This window comes from Lepisma saccharinum, chromosome 7, assembly GCF_977018435.1.
Source record: "Lepisma saccharinum chromosome 7, izLepSacc3.1, whole genome shotgun sequence".
Classification (NCBI taxonomy): Eukaryota; Metazoa; Arthropoda; class Insecta; order Zygentoma; family Lepismatidae; genus Lepisma; species Lepisma saccharinum.
Window position 1 is genome coordinate 55,187,140 of NC_139235.1, and position 13,402 is coordinate 55,200,541.

The following is a 13,402-nucleotide window of genomic DNA, read 5'->3' on the forward strand; positions in this document are numbered from 1 at the left end:
CTTTACCCTACAGGGTTATCCCCAGGTACCCATTGATTTGAGGCTGGGTGATCCCTGGAGTCGCTTTATGCAGGAACAAGGCCGGAAAAATTTTGACCTTAGATCACCTACGCCTGATCTCCCGTGTGGCAGTCAGACTAGACCGGATTCAAGCTAATTCTTTCACTCAGTATATGTGATTATCATTATTTTCCATGGAAATATATTTGCATTTTAATAAAAAAATTTCATATATTTTTTTCTAGATCCCAGAGTTAGCAGGCTTCTGGATGTTGTCAGTTCTCCTGCAATTTCCACTCCAGATGTTTTTATTTCTTAATGAAGATACACTTCCAATGCCACTGGAGCGTGCAGTCCAAATGGTTATGATATTACTACTAGTTGCTCAGCTTGGATCAGGATTTATGGCCTTACGTCATGCTTCAAAGCACCAGGCTGCACAGTTCCATCTTCTCCAGTTTGAAACATTTGATGGTGGAGATACCCAAAGTCAAGGGCAGCCATTTCTTGAGTATCACAGTGGAAAAGTCGATTAAACATCCACTTTTTTTTTCTTTCTTCATTACAACTTGACATGTTTTTGAAGTCCATGTGTCCATGTTATGTTACGTAACAACCAATACATTAAAGTTGTTGCATGAATTTGCACTGTATTACCATCTGCCCTACGCAAATGGAAAGCAATTCAGAGTGAGGAATATGCATATCTATTTATTGAATTCCTTTTTGAATTTTCCAGAGGCCTTGCACAGTTGACTGTACATTAATTATCAAGTCTCTAGTGGGGTTTTTACAACAAATGCCCTGCATTTAGTTTGAGCAATTGAAAATTAAGAGGGTAAGTCATTAAATAACAGGAATTTTATTCTAAACTTCATGGAGATTTATGCACAACGAAAATTTGTATTTCGGAACTCAAAATGGTTCCTTAGCAACATGCCATAAAGATGTCATGATGATGTAGCTGTAGCTTGTACTCGCTCCACTGTTGATTTGCAGCGTAGAAGAGTAATGAATTGTTATTCGTTTTTTGTTGTCAGAGGGACTGAAACCTTCTGAAATCTACAGCAGAGTGAAGGTTCAGTACGGAGACAATTGTTTAAGTCAGGGGAGAGAGTACTAAATTAACGGATTCGCTGGTCGATCTGCTGTTTCACTGCGTCAGTTGCCTCGCAAACTGACCTCTTACTCTGGTGTTCATCACTGACATTTCATCTTCCGTTTTTAAAAGTGATCTTTCCACCCATTCATACACACTCCCCTGACTTAAACAATTTCCTCCATACTAATCCCTTATTCTGCTGTGGATTTCAGAAGGTTTCACTCCCTCTGACTACAAAAAAGGAATAACACTTTGTTACTCTTCTACGGTGCAAGCCAACAGTGGAACAGCGGTCATCGTCACAACACCATTATGGTGTGTTACTAAGAATCTATTTGAGTCCTGAAATACAAATTTTCCTTGTGCATAAATCTCAGTGAAGTTTAGAGAAGAATTCCTGTTCTTTAATGACTTTCCCTTGTACATAATTATGACTTAATGATCCATTAATATATTTTATGATAAAAACCCAGTACTGTACAGAACACACTGCAATGATATCATTGGCCAAGCACAAAGCATTTAATTATTATTTTTTAAAACAGAAACGGTACCCTGCGCATTGTGCCATAGACATGTTCAGTCTGGAGGTAATGGTTCTGCATATTGTGAATCTCGTCTGTAGTGGAGGTGGAGTGATCTTCGTTGTTCAAGGCTCAGTATCATGCCTGTAGTTGCTTCAGGGGACATGCTCATGTAAAAATTCCCACCTGAAATCATGTACCTTGGGGATTGAACCTAGATGTACTGCACAGCATCAGATGCACTGCCGTCAGGACCACCACAGCTTATCAAGGAAAGTTGTGTTTTAGCAACACAGCTTAGATGAGCTTGGCTGGCTTGGTAGTGCAGTTGGTAAAAAATGACATTGCATGTCGGAGATCCAGGTTCGAGTGCTGGTTGAGCCTGCATTATTTGCTTAATTTCTACGTAGACTAGTCAATACAGTTACGACTTCTGGAAGTTATAATCATAAGCACACATAAAAGAAACATAATGTTCTATGCATCCTAATACAGTGTGGTGCAGGGAAATGGGAAAATTTCAATTGATGTAAATGCACGAATAAACACAGGAAAAAATACATTTACTTACTTACTTACTGGTCGGCGCTACAGTCCATGTAGGTCTTTGGCCTTCCTGACTACCTTTTTCCATTCATCTCGATCATCTGCTTTTCTTCTCCATCCTTTAACTCCTAATCTTCTTAAGTCCTCCTCCACGTCCTCTATCCATCTTTTCCTGGGCCTACCTCTTCTCCTTCTCCCTTCCGGTTTTCTATTGAATATTTTCTTGACAACCCGTGCTTCTTCCATCCTCTGAACATGCCCAGCCCATCATATTCTACCCTGTTTGATCTTCACTACAATATCTGGCTGGCTAAACAATTCCTGTACTTCCATATTTGTTCTCATTCTCCATCCCTCTTTATCTCTTACCGCTCCAAATATCCTTCTCAGTATTTTCCTTTCCCACCTTAACAACCAATATTCCTCTCTTACCGACATCACCCAACTTTCTGGACCATACATTACTATGGGTCTTAATATTGTTGTATATATTTTAATTTTTGTGTTCCTACTAACATTCTTAGATTTAAACACATTTTGCAAAGAAAAATAGCATCGGTTTCCACTTGTGATCCTTTCCTGTATTTCTGTAGCTGTCTTGTAATCTGCTGTTATTATTGAGCCCAAATATTTAAAGGCTTCCACTCTTTCATATTCTTTTCCATTTATTCTTATGTAAGGATCTCTTCTGCCTCTTTCTGGATCTCCCATCTTCATATATTTGGTTTTATTTGTGTTCAATTCCAGTCCTAGTTCTTTGAGCTTTCTCTTCTAATACTTGATAACTCTCTTCCATAGCTTGCTTATTCCTTGCTATTAAAGCTACTTCATCTGCATATGCTACTATTTGTGTTAGTCTATTTAACATTGTTCCTCCAGGGTTCATTGGTAGTTGTCAGATATCTTGTGGTATCCGTAACAAGTTCTTTTGACGGGGTAGGGGAGTTAACCCTACACCCAACCCCCAACCTGGAGGACCAGGATTTATTTAAGGTTTACTCCCCTAGGTAGGTTGGTGTTGCTTTGCCTTCGGAGCCCTTCTTACCCCTTGGTTTTCTGTCAGGGTATCCTTCCCTTAGCCTTTGGGGATCCCTCCCCTCCCTGCAAGGCAAACAATTGCAAACAATTTGTGAATGTCCTTCATCTACTGTCGAGCAGCATGTGACGTGGCTCCATCCTGCTGAAACCACATGCTTTCGATGTCAAGATGCGAGTCGTGCAACTTCGGTGCAAAAAATGTTTCAAGCATAGCAACATACTGAGCCGATGTCACTGGCATTGCAATGCCCTCCTCACTTTCAAACAATAAGGGCCGATGACACCATGATATGACACGGCACACCATACTATAACCTTGGTGCTATGTAATGCATGATTGTGAAGCTGACAAGGATTTTCCTTTGCCCAGTAATGGAAATTATGCTTGTTAACATAGCCGCTAAGGTGGAAATGGGCTTCGTCTGACATCCACAAATCGTTAAGGAAATTGGCATCCTCGTTAACCGTAGTCAACACCAGTTCTCAAAAACCCTTACACAACACAGGGTCGTGAGAATGTAATTGCTGCACAATCTGTAACTTATAGGGGTGGAACTGTAATTCATGCATTATTCTTTGTATGCTTCTTTGACTCAATTTTAGCACTGATGCATGTTGTCGAACGGAGCGATGAGGGCTCCTCGTTGTGACCCAGGGTGTGATCGCGTGAGCCAATGGGTCACAACCATGACGTACTAGCTGGTAATGTTGCTGAAATACCCTTTGCGCTGCAGTCACACTATCACCGTTCTTATAAAACGATTTCACAGCGAACGCACTTTCCACACAACTCGAATATGCCATCATTACTAAATGCAAAGCCTTCTCAATGATGTTGCATCAGTCCCGAACAAATGCCGGTACTACTGTGTTGCTAATCCTAGATTCAAAATTTCCCCTTTCCCTGTGGCACCTTGTATATGTTCTTAGCACATGAAGTTATTTACTTGTTAGCATATTAAATTTACCCAAAAAGTTTATTTACAGATTGAATGTATGTTATCTTTTGTTTACACTACTTTTCATACATAAATAAGAGTACATGTCAGCAGCTATGTAGCCATTCATGTGCGCAACGTCATTATATGTTTTTAAAATTCTGTACTCAATCTTTTCCATTTTATATTTGATGAGAGAGGTTTATAGTTGTTAGGGATAAGCCAATATATCTTTTATACGTAGCAGTATTGTTATTGATGCACACCAACATCAATACTTCTTGAATATTGTAAAAATTGAATGTGGATCTGAAGTATTAATAAATTTTGATATGCAAGTAAATCACTTTACCAGAGTTTTATTTTTTTTATGCACACAATACTGGTGCAAAATTAATGTGTGACACATTTGGTAGAATTACCAGGATATTTGGACTGTGAAAGTGTTACATAGCATTTGATGTCTTTGGGCCTATGAAAGAAGAACTTTCAAAGCAGTGTTATCATTCTGATGAGGAAGTTAAAACTGTGACAAGAATGGTTATCAAAAGCACAAAATCAGGGTGCGAGGTCTGGACTATGAATCAGTTCATTAAATTGTTCAACATTGTCCCTTGCTGTTGCAGTTGACAGTCTTCTTGCTCTCCTTGCATCCTTAACCTGGGTGAATGCAAGCTGCGACATCTTACGAGTGGAGGCACATGTGGTCAAAATGACTGCACTAAAATATTTAGGTCTATTGGGCTTGTTTCATCATTTTTAATTAGTTTTTTTTTGTGTTTTTGTTTCCTTGTTTCTTTCAGTGGCAAAAATATAGTACAAGCAATGCAAGCACAGCTTGCACTATTAAAATATTATTTAATGTGCTTAGTGTTGAGTGCCTTATTTAGTTTCTATCGCACTCTATGTCTGCAAACTCTCTCAGCAGCCTGTTGGCAAGCAGCAACCTCTCTGCTTGCAGCCACTGCGCGGGAAACCAACGCTCCTGAAGTATCTTATGGCAAAGGGTAGATGCTGGAGAAGGTGCGGTTCCCAAACCACTAATACAAGCTCTGCTTTTCGGAGCTCTTCAGCTTCTCCTCGAAAACAGCCAAGCCAAGCAGAAAGCATATAAGTGTTAACACGGTCTCGAAGATGAATATTTGCTTTTTCATAAACACAGGTTTATTGAAATAAATTATTATAACTGTTCCAAATTCCATATAGACAAACTTTAAAGCATTATTTTAAGTTTCACGATTTGTAAAACTTGTCAATAATGTTGACGTTCATGTGTTGACAAACATGGTGTCCCGGCACTGGAGAGCGCTGGAATCTGCAGAACAGCTAGATGTTATCCACCTCATGCCTCAATCATCTCAAATTACACCAGTGTTGAAACTACCCACAATTTACACTATATTTATCGTGAGTTTCCATACAAACAAATTCAATAAACTGATGTTTTTTTGATAAAACTTAAGTAAAGAAAGCAATGAAAGTCTCTTCAGAGACCTGCAAATAGCAAAATCGTTAAGTCCTAAATGCTATCAAACTCTAAATACTATTTTTATTAATATGATTAAAAATGCTCTTTCAATACATTCAAGTATACTTTAGAAATCATCATGGGAAATAGCAGCAAAAGTTATGTTTACTCAAAATAACTTCTGTATTTTCAAATGAAAAACAAAAACATTACATTTTAATAGAATGTGTGTTCTGTGCATTAGTGGGAAGTTGTTACTATACCTAGCACAGTTATAGTGTCCAATGGGGGGGGGGGGAATGCTACAAGTCATAAAAATAAGTACAATATATAGTACAAAAATTCTACTCTCACAAGCAGTCATTTTGTAGCCCCAAAACAAATAATCGATTTAGGCAAATTTCTGTAGCATTTTCCTGCCCCATTTGGTTGTTTAGAGAACTGCTTGTGCTTTATCCTCTTACTGAAAAGTAAAAATTTGTATTTTTGCTAACTTTTTGGAATTCTAGATACTGTGCAGGGGTGTGTGGTTGCACTTATGTTTGATATGCAAGCCCTCCCCAAGCATTTTCATACTGAAACATTGGTGGTTTGCGGTAAAGGGTATGATGTCGTGAGTGATAACAGAGAATTCCAGGTTTTGGGTGGACAAGCTATGAATTTTTCCCCCAGGTAAAAGCAATTGCAGGTGAGGATGCACATGAGCTTTGAGCTGTGACAGGTTCCTTTTGGGTTGAGGGTAAATTTGCCAGTAGCAGGAGAAGTGAGGAGGAAGGGCAGGATATGCACCTTGGGTGGCTGCATTAGTGACCATGGGAGGAGGGGGGTATTGTGGACCTGGATGCTTTTCAGGTTTGGAGGGAGGGCCTCTTGAAATCAAGTCTGGACTTGTACAGAAAGATGTCTGTGGTGTTGGAAATCACTGTGGATAAATGTGGAGAGGAGAATATAGTTTGTGTCTGATTTTGTTGATGTAAAGGTAAAAGATGGAGTTCTTCATGCATATAGCACCGTGCCATGCAGGCAAATTTAGAGGATGTGGGGGTAAGGCCCCACACATTGTCGATATTGGCCACTTTGGAGGTGATATGATTAGTATCATGCTCCGACCACCTTTACCCCATCCAGGTATCCATTGATTTGTGGTCTGGAGCCACTTTATACGGGCATAAGGCTGGAATAATTCTGACCTTAGATCACCCACCCTGGGAATCAAACCCAGGTCTCCCACATGGCAGTCAGACACCCTACCAATTAGACCCCACTGCAGCTCTGGACTTGTACAGAAACATGTCTTTGGTGTTGGAATCACTGTGGATAAATGAAGAGGAGGGAACGCAGGTTGTGTTTGATTTTGTTGAGATGGTGGTGGTATTGGACGACAAGTATAGGGAAGGATAACTATGGTTGACCATGGCTTGGCGTAGGTGCCACATTATGAGGGCCAAGGAGAATGAGACCCCTTTCTTTGTATGGATTTGAATTTGAATTTGAATTTTTGGGTGCGTCAGCACTTAATGGCTATTTTGTGGGAACCTGCCCCTTACCTTAACTAAAATAACTGTAATATTGTTAACTAAAATATTAAAACATTCTGACTTCGATTAAAAGCTGAGGCTGTAAAGGGGCACTCAGCACACGCAAAGAAAACACATAGAATTATACTGGCCAAATGCCACAACCTCATTAGTCTGCAAAATGCAGTCCAAGGTGTACTATGTGGAAGTGAGATTGACAATTGGGTGTACTATGTGGAAGAATCACCCCTTACATCCCTTCTTTGTGTGGAATGGGTGAGACCTGGAGAAGTCTCCTGCATGTGAGTAGAGAGTTGAACGTGGATGGATGTTTTCAAACTACCTTCCTGAATATGCATGTTCACATCTAGGAAGGTGATCTGATTGATAGAGTGGGACCTTGTGAACTTGATGATATCACATTATCAATAATATATTTGAGGCTCTACAGGTTTCCTGATAAGCAGCAGTTAGAAACAGTGTTGCCAATGTAACATTTTACAGTAAAAATTAAAAAAAATATGGAATATGGAGGACAAGTTTTTAAAATTTCTCCCCAGTTACAAACAAAAATATTCCCACTTTTATTGCACCTCCTGCAAGTACAGTAACCAAAGACTATATTCAGGAATTTTGAGATGGGTTTTTTGTAAAAATGATTTCTAAAAAATGGTCAAAATGAATGTTTTTCATTTTTCATAAATAATTTTCTACATAACGTTAGAAGTTAATGTAGAAATGTCATTGCTAATGGTTATTGCAGTTCCCATATTCTATTATCCCAGCAAAACTCATGTCCTGTTGTTCTTCACTTAACAAAAAAAAAGAATAGAATTTTGGGAAAAATTCAAATATATGTATTTTGATTTAATTTTAGAGTTGAAGATATGTTCCTTAATAAGGTTTTGGAAGAAGTGCTTTGAATAAGCTTTGAAATAAAGGAGACCTTAAGTCTCTACTATTTTTTGTTTTTGATTCATAGTGGTTTGAAAATTGCATAATTTTCCTTGCATATTTTTTTTTATCAAATAGTGTCTTTCTTGTGAGCTTGTAACACTGTACGGAATCAACAGAAAAGGAAACTTTTATTTTTGGACGTGAGTTATGAGGTATGTTAAATTTTCAGCTGATTTTGTAATTCGAAGGTGACACATTTATTAATTACCTACCTAAAAGTTTCATAGAATGGGCCTCTGCTCCCTTGAATTCTACCTTAGCAGCAGTCCTAAATTCCAAAATCCAGGCACTAATTTCCTGACCCACTTAGTCCTCATCTGCAACAAGTTCACCTTTGAATATAACTATCCAAATTCCTTTCAGGAATATATCCACAGCCCTGAACTTCAGGATTAATGATCAACACTCCACCACCCAAAACTTGGATTTCACTGTTGCCATTTATACCAATTGTCATAATACAGTGTGTGCCTAAAGGTACTTTACAACTTTGATGTCATACAGCACTACTTGTAATTGGCATAAAGCAGCATTTCATGTCCCATTTGATTTACCAACGCATGAAGTTTAATTGTGTATTAGTCCACTTCAAATTGCACACCTCTGTTGGCACATACAAAATTCCAACTCTGTCCATGCACTCTCTATCATATCCCTGTCAACGGTGGCAATGGCAGTTCATATTCTGGCCTTCAAATGATCAAGAGCAATGACAGGTCGTCTGTACATGGTGTCTTTGACATAGCCCCACAAAAATAAGTCCAATTGGGCCATCTCTTCCAATCCAACATGCTGGAAATGTCCTGTCCAGGAAATTTCTCTTGTCTAAGGTCCAGTGTGATAGTTTAACATCCTCCTGAAAAAGACTGTTGGTTGACAGTCACCCAATTGTGGTATCAGATACTGCTCCAGCATGTTAAGGTAATTTGTAGCATTAACTGTTTCTTCAGTAAAAAAAAGAATGGGCCTACAATGTGCCTACAATGTGGTCAGCCAACAAACAGCACCAGGCATTAACTTTAAGACTGTCACGTATCATCTCCCTTACCATATGTTGATTGGTTGAGCCCCAGATGCGTACGTTTATCAACTTTACTACAGAAAATTGTTATCCTCTTCCAAACAAGTAGGAATGTCATGAACAAATCACATATGTTGTGGCTTTTCATTTGGTTGTAGCAGTTGTAATCGGTATGTATAAAATCGCAGGTGCTTTCGGAGTACCCTGTGTATTGTTGTGCTAGGGATTTGCTCCTGAGCACTGAGCACATGGAAGAAAGACTAACTATGTCGCATCTACAGCCTACAAGAGGACTCATACATTTCCTTACGGGCCATGGGCCCTATGAAACCCATCTTGAAAGGCACAACCTAAGACGGAGCAACCTATGCCCAACTTGTCATGGAACTATCAACACACCGGAACACAGAGTTTACACCTGCCCGACAAACGACGAAAGAATTAATAAATTATGATTGGAAATACCAAATTTAAGCACATACCAGTTACTCAGATCCGAGCATTTCAACAAGCTAAACGTTCTAGCGGACCTGGTATCACAAGAACTCACTTAATTCATCTCAAGCAATCCTCAACCTCCCCAGTTACCCACCATAGAAAATATCATGCCAAGAAGATCCACAAGGCTCAGGGACAGAGAGCACCAATGATCCAACCACTACCCTCACCAGCGTCGGAGTGCCCAAAGGACATGGACTCTCAAGAAAAACCTCGCAAAGAAGAGTCTACACAATGTCAACGAGATGAGGAGTGCCTGGATAATAAGATGATAAGAGGAATACTAGATATAAGACCTTCTTAAAAATCAACCCATTCCTTTTTAAATAACCTTCTACCTTTACTCTAACACCTATTAATATTCTGCCAATTAATCTTGTATACCTGAATCGGATCTACCTTATAATTTCCTGTGCTCCCAGGAAACTGATTAAACAAACGAAAGTTACTCCATAATCAAACTCTAAAACACTCACAACTACATAACCTTCCTTTCCTGACATTTCCCGGAACTTATACTTCCTGAATTCCCAGAAAATCCTTATCAAACAACTACTTTTCTGTAACCCATATAAATCTATCAAAATTCCTCTCCCTCCCTATTTTTTTTAAATTTATTAATCTTATAAATATCATATTTTCTTTACATGCATCTCTTAAGTACATTTATATTATAAAACTTAATGTAATATGAAAGAAACATTTTGTAATATTGTACCTACAATCGAAAGAAACATTTAAAATGTAAAATTTTATGTGTAATAAATATGTATTTGCTCCTGAGATGTGTTGAGAGTAGACTTCTGTGGTGAATGCTGGAAAGATTACGTATTCATTCTGTGTTTTCTTCATTTACTCCTGGTCTGCCTACATGTTGCTCCATATCCACACTACCTGTCTGCATGAAGTTGTTGAACCTCTTTCGTATGGATGACTGAGAGGGTGGTGGCTTCCTGTATTGCGTTCTGAAGTTCCTCTGCACTCGAGTGTCCAATTTGGTTTCAATAAACCACGCCACACACTGCGGTTTTTCTTGTGCAGATGCCATTTTCAAATTATAGAATTCCTGTCACTTGGGATAGACAAGAAAGTTATTCAATACCTGACCAAAAAAAAAAAAAATTAGGCATATCTGAATCAACTACAACGAAGTATATTCCTCCATGTCAACTACAAGTTGTGTTGTATGACATCAAAGTTGTAAAGTACCTTTTGGGACATGGTGTACAACTACTTCCAAGTAGCAATTATCCAGCTTTTACCCCAACCCACCATATCAGTACAAAAATGCTGAGGACTTGTATATCGACCATGAGCGGAACCACACCCCTGCGATGCAGTGGAGTACCTCGAACATGGACTGTTAATGCTAATCCCTTCTGCCAGACCTTTGAGCATTTACAGGAGGCCATCAGAAGGAAACAGCCAGGTCTTCTATGCAGTGGACAGTGATCCACAATTCCAAAAAACTCGGCAAAAATAGAAATTTTGATTTTTAAGTAAGGGGACATGAACACATCTATAAACAACTAAATGGAGCATGAAACTGCCAGATACATTTTTCTATAAATGTATTATTTGTTCTTGTTTTCGGGCCTCAAAATGGCAGTTCGTGATAATGGAATTTTCGGACCATATTTTGTACTTATCTTGTTGTAGCAATTACTTCTTCGCCGGACAATATAATTGTGATAGGTAGACTCACAACTTCTCAGTAATGCACACAAAAAGCATACATATTTCAATTACAATAAAATATAATGTTTATATTTTTGACTTGAAAATACAAAAGTTATCTTGAGTTAACATAGCTTTCGCCGCTTTTTCCCACGATGACTTCTAAAGCAAAGGATACTTTAAAGTATTGTGAAAAGGGTGTGGGAGAAAGGTTTTGCTACTCTTTGCTAATGGGTCAGCTGGCAACCCTGAATCAAACATGGTAACGTGTGAGCATGCTAGGGGAATAGGAGGTCTCTGATTTCACTATCAGCTGATGCTTAATAGATATAGAAGTAGTGCAGTGTAACAGTGATTTATTCAAATGTTCCCAACAACTCCTCACACACCCACCCTAAAATTTTCCCCAAAGATTCGACTGTGTAAATATTACCCAGAAGCAAAATTACTTCGTAAATCCAAATTATAATTCCATTAAAGTATTTGATTAACAATACCTTTATTGGTTAAACTAATTCTATTAATTTTGAACACCTTTATTGTATTTCACAATTGACAAAAATTAGAGAAAAGAGAATGTTTAAATACCAAAATGAAACGCAGGAGTGCACGTGTGGGTGAAATTACACAGGCGGTGTTTCTACGGCCCTGTGAGGGGAACTAAGGAAGCCTTCTAGCTGATTCAAGGTCATGACATTCAAAAGTGTTTACTGGAAGGGTCGTATCATACACACTCATTGGCAAATTTGAAAAAAAATATTTCAAAATCTCATGGCTCATATTTACTCATTCATGTGTCCTTGTGGATTAATTATGGTGGTGTGTCATAAAAATCCACAAAACATTATTCCTGAAAAATCTGATGAAGATAGAAATGATCAGATTAAGCATTTGTTTCATTCGTGTTAGATTCTATAAATTTTGAAACTATCGCTTAAGATTGTGTTAAGACCTTTAGTGTTGATGTGTCGCGGTGCTGCAGCAAAGTATTTTAAGGATATGAAAATTGTTGTCGAGAAGAAGATAATTTTCTTAAAAATAATTTCAGTTGACTTTTTAAAAAAACGAGGTGTTTGTAGTTGCTTTATATTCACTCTGTGCAACCTCAAAAACAGATTACCAGTTTTGAAGAAAGTAGCTACAGAACTGAAAGGCAACAATCTGAAGAACTTCACCGGGAAAATACGTCTCAGGAACTCACATTCACCAACAAAGTACGTTTAAAGGAGAAAGAATATATCGGTAAATATTATTTAATCCCTTAAAAGACATTAATTTATCTTGAAAGTGGTTTGATAGAAGTCTGTTTTCCTGGCTTTAAATATTTATTGTGCATAAATTAATTTTAACGATACTTCTCACAATTATTACTATAATTATTATTATTATTATCATTATTTTTGTTATTATTTAATCTATTTCTGGATGGATTTCGGTCTTCCAAGTGTACTGTTTAGTTTTACTGTGGTTCCAAGTGTGTATTGAAAAAGGTCAAAATTATACATTTTTATAAAAAAAACAAAATAATCAATCTCATGTAAATTATGTGGACCCAAAGTGTGAATTATTCCATAAAATTGCTAATTTTACACATTTGTATTGATTTAGAGGTCAAATAGCGAGCTCCTGATTTTTGCATATTTTTTGGCATTCTGGATCACTGTGCAGTGGAGCGATCATTCTGCATAATAATGCACATACCCATATTCATGTTAAACCCTTGTTTATTTGCAAAGGTTTCACTGGATTTAGCACCAATTGATTTCCAACTTTTCTCTGTTCTAAAGGAACACATGCCTGAACACTACTTTCAGAGCAATGAAGATGTGAAATCTGCTGCCTCCAGATGGCTCCAAAATCTTGATCCAAAATTTTGTTCAACCAGCATGAACAACTTGACATCATGCTGCGGTGTTTGAACAGAAACGATGATTATGTGGAGTCATGTACCCATGGAGGAAGGAAAAGGGAGGAACAAGCCATGCATGTTGTTCCTGAAGCCAGGTCATGTGAAGCACCAGCAAGCTATAGTCTGAGAGTCACACTATAAGATTTGTAGATGCCAGAAAAAAGCATGTATTTGGTACGGTCAATAAATAACCGGATTAATGCCGTG

General features: G+C 38.1%; 1 protein-coding gene across 2 annotated transcripts in view; it reads left to right on the plus strand.

Annotated features, from left to right (window-relative positions):
• LOC145989862 (transmembrane protein 17B-like) overlaps nucleotides 1-4,457 on the plus strand; it is a 314,067-nt gene extending 309,610 nt beyond the window's left edge. For both annotated transcript variants that reach the window (XM_083125324.1, XM_083125322.1), the window contains one exon: nucleotides 246-4,457. In XM_083125324.1, the coding sequence (XP_082981450.1) occupies nucleotides 246-536 (291 nt within the window). In that variant the 3' untranslated portion in view covers nucleotides 537-4,457. The remainder of the gene's footprint in view (nucleotides 1-245) is intronic.
• Nucleotides 4,458-13,402: the final 8,945 nt, after the last annotated feature.